General features: G+C 45.3%; 1 protein-coding gene across 2 annotated transcripts in view; it reads left to right on the forward strand.

The window, feature by feature from the left end:
* Slco5a1 (solute carrier organic anion transporter family member 5A1) overlaps nt 1-9,119 on the forward strand; it is a 124,093-nt gene extending 114,974 nt beyond the window's left edge. For both annotated transcript variants that reach the window (XM_005361881.3, XM_005361882.3), the window contains 3 exons: nt 926-1,167; nt 3,457-3,521; nt 8,037-9,119. In XM_005361881.3, the coding sequence (XP_005361938.1) occupies nt 926-1,167; nt 3,457-3,521; nt 8,037-8,497 (768 nt within the window). In that variant the 3' untranslated portion in view covers nt 8,498-9,119. The remainder of the gene's footprint in view (nt 1-925; nt 1,168-3,456; nt 3,522-8,036) is intronic.
* The last annotated feature ends 265 nt before the right edge of the window (nt 9,120-9,384 follow it).

Consider the following 9,384-nt stretch of genomic DNA (forward strand, 5'->3'; position numbering starts at 1 on the left):
CTAGCCTGTTGAAGGGAATGACAGGGTGTTTAAACTGGCGGTCAGAAGGAAGGCCATCATCATCAGCACTTGTAGGAGGTTCTTCTGTCTATGTGTTGCTTTCATTTGGTTGAATAAAGAAACTGCCTTGGCCTTTTGATAGGGCAGAACTTAGGTAGGTGGAGTAGACAGAACAGAATGCTGGGAAGAAGAGCAGTGTGGCAGATGCCATGGTTCTCCTGCCCTAGACAGACGCTGGTTAGACTCATGCCGGTAAGCCACAGTCAAGTGGCGATACACATTAATGGAGATGGGTTAAACTAATATGTGACAGTTAGCCAATAAGAGGCTAGAAATAATGGGCCAGGCAGTGATTTAATTAATACAGTTTCTGTGTGATTATTTTGGGTGTAAGCTAGCCGGGTGGGATGAAAAACAGATCTGCTCCTCCTGATACAGGCACTGAAGCCACCGTTCCTAGTCCACATCACTCTGCTTGTTAGAAACCATCACACTTGTGCTGGAGTTTAACAAATATTTACCCTAGGCCTCACTGTGTGCTCAGACTCATGCTAGGTACTCTGGTGACCACGAATGAAAATCAAGCTGGCTCTGTTCTAGGGTCTTCTCTAACAAGAGAGTCTACAGGTTCAACAGCAGTGGGAGCCATGTGTATTTATGCTCCCGATGAGCACATGGCATGCCAATGTCCCAGAATTGAGTGTTTAAAGCTTCTCAGGGAAGTTTAGGTTTAAACTTTAACTAGCAGGTTTTGATATAATTAAGGCCGACTTTGACCCTTTATTGCTGTTAAGAAACAAGGTGTCTTGTGTGCAATATTGTGCATTTAATTTCATATAGTTCTTTTTTAGCACTTTTACTTTGTCAACATTCCATCTCCGGGTTTTAGTTTTGATTGACATACAGCTTATTGTTTGCTCCTTAGGTTCGCAATTATACCGAGTGCGCCTGCGTCCAAAGCCGACAAGTGATCACCCCGCCCACAGTGGGCCAGCGCAGCCAGCTCCGTGTGGTCATCGTGAAAACCTATCTCAATGAGAATGGCTATGCTGTGTCTGGGAAGTGCAAACGCACCTGCAACACCCTCATCCCCTTCTTGGTCTTTCTGTTCATAGTTACCTTCATCACAGCCTGTGCCCAACCGTCAGCCATCATAGTGACACTCAGGTGAAAAACCCGCGCCTGTGAGCGAGTGCTGCAGGCAGCGTGTTTCAGGGGGACCCAAGCGAAGCAAACTGGGGGTAGTGAGAGTAGCATGCAGGAGGGTGCCCACATTTCCTGCTAGGTTTCTGGGAGAGCTTTTACATCAGAGAGAAAAAAAATGGCTGAAACACTGCCTTGTCTAGAATTTTCTTTTGTCAGCTGGGCTCGATTTCTAATTTTTTTTTCAATCATACTTTCTTCCCAGTGCTTTTAGTGTCTGAAGTCTGTGCTATGAGGTTAGACACCATGAGTTGAAAGCCATCTCTATGTTAGCCCCAAGAAGCCAGACCCTCGTGGAGGGTGGAAACGGGTTGGCAAAGTAGCTAGACTGTGAATATTGCAAAGGGTTTTGTCTCCTGCCTCATGGACAGTTAATACTGCACCTCTGGGATCGATGGGGAATTATGCTGGGTTTGCATTTCAAGATGCTGAGTTCATTAATTTTAGTATTGTATAAAGTCCTGGAGCCGAATCAAGGACAGGAGAGTTTTGGAAATGTGAGCTTCCAGTTGGTCAGGCTGCGCTTTCGCTGCTGGATTGCAGATCCTGGTTTTCCCCCCTTCTATTCTAGAAGAGAACATGGGAGGCACTTTTGTTGTGTTGAATTCAAATCTAGTTGTTAATCCTTGCATTAAAGGCTGTGGTGGACAGAGAGGGTACTGTGGTAAAGGTAAAACCCTGTGGGTTAGAGGGGAGCATGGGCGTGGCCCTAGGAAAGTGAGGAAGGGAGTCTTCCTCCTGGCTTTTCCATGGTCACTGTGCCAGATTCCTGGCCAGGAGCACCATGCTCGCTGAGAGTGCCTAGCCCGTACCCCTCACCCCTCACGCACTCTGGCTTCTTCTCTCTGGACGCTGATAGACATCTCCCGAATGGAAGAAGCGGGGTATGCCATGCCTAGTGGTTTACTCACTGTCCATAGATGTTGATGGCATAACCATGCATACAGAGCTGGGAAATTGCTGGAAGACAGAGAGAATATGAGGAAAAGATAGTGAGGGCCCTGGGCCTGGAAAAATTTCCCATCCGTGCCTAAATCCTCTGTGGATGAAATGAAAAGCATAACGCACTTTATCGTGTAGAAATTATGTGAAACATCTCGCTCTTTCTCCACCGTAGTTCTGCAGGAAGTGTTAGGTAGATTGTATAAGGGCCACCTCGCTTTACCAATGCTCAGAAGTGTTTCAGCATGGCAATTTATGAGTTGGCTTCTAACACCAAATCTCTGCAGAGGGGTCTTTTAATCTCTGCTAACTGCAAAATTAATAGGTTCCAATTTTTCTACCACATGGGAATTACTTAGAACATCATTTTTTTTGGGGGGGGGATATGATTTGGATAAGCTTATTTCTCTGACTTTTCATTTATATGTATGTATATAAGTGTGTGTGCATGTCTGCCTTTACTTTGTCTTAGTTGGGGTTTCTACTGCAGTGATGAAACACCAGGGCCAAAAACAAGAGGGGAGGAAATGGTTTATTTGGCTCACACTTCTACATTATAGTTTATCTTTGGAGGCAGTCAGGATGGAACCTCAAATAGGGCAGGGACCTGGAGGTGGGAGCTGATGCACAGGCCATGGAGGGTGCTGCTTCCTGGCTTGCTACTCATGGTCTGCTCACCCTGCCTTCTCACAGAACCCAGGACCACCAACGCAGGGATGGCACCATCCACCATGGGCTAGGCCCTCCCATATCAATCATCAGTTCAGAACACGTCCTACAACTGGATCTTATGAAAGCATTTTCTTGAGATTCCTCACTTTCAAATAATTCTAGCTTGTATTGGGTTGACCTAATATTAGCCAGGACATATTCCACACACATCTTGGAGGAGTTATAAGAATTATTTTTGTTGGATACACTTTCAATTCTGGAACATTCTGACAGACAGAGAGAGAGAGAATAAGATTGCAATGGATAGGACAAATATTTACAATTTTTTTCTTAGTAGAGGGGATTTTGGGAGGCTTATTTAGAGGAACCCCCCCCCCACACACACACCTCTTCAGCCAGGAGCCTGGCCCCTCCTCCACTATTCGTATAGAAATGGATTTAATCAGTCTCTGGTGGAGACATGTGTTGTCTGTGATGCACCCAGGGAGCCTTGGTTGGTGCCTGTTAGTACATCATGGTGGATTAAATATTTTGGGAAGGGTTATATTATGGCTCTGCCTAAGGCAGACTCGATTTTACTGGCATTTTCTTGGCACCACTGTTTTGAACCATTTTTTTTTTCCTTCTCCTTCCCTCTAGGTCCGTGGAAGATGAGGAAAGGCCCTTTGCGCTGGGAATGCAGTTTGTTTTGTTGCGAACACTTGGTATGTCCCTAAATTCCCAAGTGTGCCCTTCACCCCTCTTTGCAGCAGGCAATGCTAGGGTCCTTTAAAAACGCAGGCTGAGTCATTGGTGCTGCAGAGTATAGGACTGGACAGGTTTGCGGTTGAGAAGACACTTACACTTCCTCCTCAGTAGATTTGAACTAAGAGTTGGCAAGGTCATTGGATGAAACAATAGAAAATGGATTTTAGGTTAGTTTCTTTTTGATTCTGAATACAAACTTGTACAAAATTCCCCCAGAGTTTTATACAGTAAAAATATGAAGTCAAGGAATTTGTAATGACTTGACTATCCTGGCCTTTCTGTCTCTTGATGCCTTTTTACATGAATGTGAAAAAAAACTGGGGTGCCTATTACTTATGATACCTTACTTGCTTTAGGGTATTTTTATTGGTTGATTAACGTGTATACTTGTAGAGTTTGCTGAGGAAAAGATCTTAAAAAGCAAGAAAGAAAGGTCACAAAAATACAGAGAGGCCACGCACACCAGCAAGGAACTCTCTGAGTGTCATTGTGGACAGAGCACATGAGGAAAACACAGCAGTCCTTGAAACCTTGGGACCCTGAGTTGGAAACAGCCTCGGAGGCTGCTCACTGGCTCCTCAGTTAGGCAGTCCCTCATCTGACTTCCTCAAGCTTATTTCCCCTTACAGGGCAGTCTGTCATGTCCTTCAGCTGGTGTTTCCCCTGACTAATCGGTACCATTGTCCTAGGACAAGGGAAAAAGAACTGGTTTGTTTTTAACTCACAGTTTGGTTTTGAAGGGTGACATATCTTTAAAGGGCACCTTCCTCCCCTTCGAGGCCACTGCACTCCCTGGAATTGTTTGTAGTGAGTCAGGGTTGATGAATACAATAACCTCCAGCAGGGAAAAGTCCCTGGTGTGGTTTGTTGTTTGGTGCAGGCTGGACTTTGAAGGTCTTTGAAGATTCTGCTGTTAAAAGCATGCTGATTCAAGAGGATTCGGATACAATCGCACGCAGTTAAGAATTATGCCTTGTGATTTTCGCCATAGACTAAAAAGTGCGGTTTGTGTTGTTGCTTAGGGTTTTGCATGTATTTATTTTTGACTCGGTTTTGCTATGTGTATAGCCCTCTGTGTATGGCCTGGGATTTCCTAGGTACACCTCATACTTTTATTTTATTTATTTATTTAAAATTTCCGCCTCCTCCCCACCTCCCATTTCCCTCCCACTCTTCCAACTCCCCTTCCCTCTCCCTCTCCAGTCTGAAGAGCAGTCAGGGTTCCCTGCCCTGTGGGAAGTCCAAGGTCCTCCCCACTCCATCCAGGTCTAGGAAGGTGAGCATCCAAACAAACCAGGCTCCCACAAAGCCAGTCCATGCAGTAGGATCAAAACCCAGTGTCATTGTCTTTGGCTTCTCAGTCAGCCCTCATTGTCAGCCACATTCAGAGAGTCCAGTTTGATCCCATGCTCCATCAGTCTCAGTCCAGCTGGCCTTGGGTTACACCTCATACTTACGGTGATTTTCTGCCTCCTCCTCCCAAATACTGAGATCACACTTGTGTACCACATGCCTGGTTTAAAAAGATCTTTTCAAAGACATGAATTGGTCAATCAAAGTGATGACTGAGTTGAAAAAGAGGAAAAGAAGTCCTTATTTTGGCTCAGCTGGGTTGTTTGACATGGATCTGGGCTGAAGGAGCACCACTTGCCGAACGGTTAGGAAGCCAGGGAAGAGCAACACCTGGTGCTTCCTGCTCAGCTTGGTTTTGTCTCCATTTGTATCGGGGGTGCAAAAGTGTAGTTAAGCTAATCACCCACATTTGATTTGTCCCAAGTTTCAAAACAGAAGACTTCTTAGTCCTTCCTGAAAGTGACCATTTATTCTGACCAGCAGGTTTTGTTTTTGAGACTTATTTTTATTATTTTTATCTATGTGCACTTATGTGTGTCTGTGCATGGGATAGGTGCCAAGGAGGCCAGAGGTGTCGGGTGCCCTGGAGTTGGAGTGAGGGTAGCTGTGAGCTGTGGGTACTGGAAACCTAACACATAACTCTGGAAAATCAGTCGGCTCTCTTAACCGCTGAGCAATTAATCTCTCCAGCCCCTAGACCTCATGGTCAATAGGTAGATTACCTTACAGTGTCCCATTCACAGACTCAGAGCTACTAGATGGCCTTTTCTTTCTTTCCTTTCCTTTTTGTTTTTGTTTTTTCTCAAGGGTTTCGCTGTGTAGCTTTTGCTGTCCTGGAACTTGCTCTGTAGACCAGGCTGGCTTCAAGCTCACAGAGATCCACCCGCCTCTACCTCCTGAGTGCTGGGATTGAAGGTGTGCTGTGCACCACCGCCCGACCCTTTATGTTCTTCCTCACTTCATCCCTCTTTCTTTTCTTCCCTCCTTCCTTCCCTGCTTCAAGCTCTCCAGCCCTTACCTCTGTGCACTGAGCAGCCATGGGCTGTCACACAATTCTTAGGGTGTACAGCACAAAAGGGAGTAGGTGCTGTGGCAAGGACTTTATGGGGTGACAAACAGCAGAGGCTTTAAGTCAGAGCTCTTTGGTAGTTGAAAAAGCAGAAGTACATACTAGACACAGAGGCAGCAGAGTGTTGTCCTTGCAACCCAGGGGTTGAAGGGAGAAATGGCCGTTAGCCAGATGAATGAGTTGCAAAGGGTGTGAGGGCTTTCTAGCTAGTTAAGCTTGCTTTCTTGTGGAGTTGGAAGAAGTGTCTGTCACACACAGCCCAGACATCAGAGCTTCCACTCCTCCCGGATCTTTGAGAAGCTTTGGAGATGGATTGTAGGCCGCAGTTATCTCCCCACACTGAATACCTTGGTGAAGTCCCCATTTGAAGAGGGGCTTGTCAGCTGCAGTGGCGCTGAGTGGAAGGCGCAGCCCCATGCAGTATCTTTTAGTAGCCTGCCAAGCTCGCTCGTCAGGGAGCGGCAGTCAGGAGAGGTGGAGTTCCTCACTGCGCTACGGGAAAGTCTTTCAGGGCGAGTCAGCAGGAAGTTCAGCAGAGTTATAAGCAGACATTCCATCATACTTGAGCAGGCCCCGTGCTAGTGGGAGGCACTTAGGACAAAGACAGTCTGCACGCATGTGTGGTCCTGGGCTCCTCAGGAGAGAGTTACAATCTAGTGCCTTACCAGTAGCTATACATCTAATTTTGGTATTTTCTACTGTATATAAGAGCTTCTAAGAAACTTTAAAAACAAGTTTTTTTTTTTCTTCAGTAAATGAGATCGGAAGGTGGTTTTTGAAGTGTATTGGATGGGATTGTAGGCTAATAAGACAAAACTCTAGGTCACAGGGTTGAAAACCCTCATTAGACTGGATGTCCTGGAGTTAAGATGAGTTTTGACTACAAACAAGGCTATTGAGATCTTGTCTGTGATATTCTCAATCAAACAAACAAAAAACAGGTGTTCCGTTGAGAAAGAGGGAAGGTCCTTTACATGAAGGCCCTTTGCATGCCTTATTGCTATTTTACCATTCTTTTTGGAAATACCTCTCTATAAGCGAATGTTATCTTTATGGAGACAATCCTTATAGTTTATTTTGTTAGTTGTGGTGAGATTCTTTATGTGTTGACATTGGGACATCTTCCTAATTGTTTCTTTACTTTATTTATATATTTATTGTTATAGGGTCTGACTACATAATCCCCACTGGGCTGGAATTTACTGTGTAGACCAAGCTAGTCTTGAGTTCACAGAGATCCTCTTGCCTCTGCCTCTGGAGTGCTGGGATTAAAGACGTGCGCCTCCACACGTGACTCCATCTTTTTTTTTTTGAAACATAGCCTCCCTGAACCTGAACTAGTTGAATATTTTGGCTGCACTTGCTGGCCAGGGAGCCCTCAGGTATCTGCCTGCTTCTTTCTTTCAGCTCTGGGGTGACAGATACATGCTGCCATGAGGAGCTGCTTTCTTTTTAAATGTGGGTTCCAGAGATCTGAATTCCTGTCCTCATGAATACTCAGCATGCCCTTTATCCACCGAGCCACCTCCCCAGCCCTTTGTGCTAAAATTCTTGACTCTAAGCTTCAAGAGACTTAGATCAGACTCCGGGGCAAGGGGCTTCTGTCCATCCCCATGTCTTCTTAACATTCCGCATCCTCCTATTCAGCTCCAACCTGACTTAACAGGGACAGGAACCAATTTTAAGTTTGGAAATATTTTGTGTTGGCCATAGATAGTTCTTTCAACTCTTGAAGTCTCATGTCAAAATTGTATCAAAAGTGTCCAGTGTAAGGTCTCAGTAACCATAGAAGAGCAATAGTTATTTTTAACAACCTAAATATCACTAAGGCAGTCTGAGCTGTCCAGTGGAAGAAGCTAAGTACTTGCTGTTTATTTTCCTAAGTTGCAATTAAATACAGTTCACTGCAATTAGATGAAAATGTCTTTAAGAAAATTCAATTAAACAAGAATCATTCTCAGCATCGGACAAACCTTGCTAATTGACAAATCTGGTTTCTCTTATGGAATGCGCTCTATCTCTGTGTTTCTCTTTCTTCCCATGGCTGCAGCGTACATTCCTACTCCGATTTACTTTGGAGCTGTGATTGACACCACCTGTATGCTCTGGCAGCAGGAATGTGGCGTGCAGGGGTCTTGCTGGGAGTACAACGTGACGTCGTTCCGTTTCGTCTACTTCGGTTTGGCGGCTGGCCTCAAATTTGTGGGCTTTATTTTTATTTTCCTGGCCTGGTACTCTATCAAGTACAAAGAAGATGAACTGCAGAGGCGGAGGTGCAGAGAATTCCCACTGAGCACTGTGAGTGAGCTAGTGGGCCAGCCCAACAAAGCAGAGAAATACGCCCGGACTACATCCTGCCCGGCCTTCAGCACCCAGGCGGAATTTCAGGAAGAAACTGGTCTGCAAAAGGGATTCCCGGGCACTACACAGACCCACCCTGGGCCTTTCCCAGAAGCAATAAGTTGCTCTGCAGATCCCGGGCTGGACGGGAGCCCCAGTTCTGCTCTGTAGCGTCCCTGCTGAAGCCCGGAAAAGGAAGACATGTTTTGTTGGTTGAGTTGAATATGGCGAGTTGAGAAACACCTGTGCCTTCTTACTTTCTTTTTTAAAAACCTCTACAGACACAATCCTCAAACCAACAAAACTCAGTCTACACAGCCTCTGTTGTTTGAGGGCTGGATACCTCAACCAGACTGACAGCTTCCCCCTCTCTTTTTCCAGGGAGGAGCTTAGATACATCGGTTACCACTTTCGCTGGGTTCACTTCATGCTCACACTCCTGTTTGGTAGAAGCCTGAGGCCCGTGGCAAACCATGGGCAATGCTGTGACCATGCATATCATTAGCTTACCCTCCAGAGGGAGGTGAGCTTGACCATGACTTTGCATCAGCAAGGCGGATTTCTTAGGTTTGAACACCTACTGTGGGTTCCGCTCCAAAGCACAATTTGCCTCAACTATGCAATCTGATCGGAACGATAGAAGTGTGGCGTGCCCCTTTGGCTTTCCGAGAATAAAGCAGATGTTTTTGATAATTGGAAGCTGAATGTTCCCTAAAGCGCTGTGAAAAGCATTTTAAGCCATAGCAGACATATCAATCAGGTAGAAAAACTTCAAATGCTTCAAAGAACTGTATGCCACAATGTAATGAATGACAACAGAATTTCCTAAGATCTGTTTTTCTTCTTAGTCTGTTTACTCCATCATAAGGTAGATCAAGAGGCTGCTGAATCATACATCTGATAGCTTGACTATTTAAACTATAGTATTCTTTCATAAGGGGCTTTAAAACTAGTGTGCTAAACAATTTGGTTAGAAACTATAATTTGAGATGCTTAATAAGGGAGGAAGCGGCTTTCCCATCTGAGGAAATGGCTGTCAAAATCCAGCTCTGAAGGAC

This window comes from Microtus ochrogaster, linkage group LG5 (genome assembly GCF_000317375.1).
Source record: "Microtus ochrogaster isolate Prairie Vole_2 linkage group LG5, MicOch1.0, whole genome shotgun sequence".
In the NCBI taxonomy this organism is placed as follows: domain Eukaryota; kingdom Metazoa; phylum Chordata; class Mammalia; order Rodentia; family Cricetidae; genus Microtus; species Microtus ochrogaster.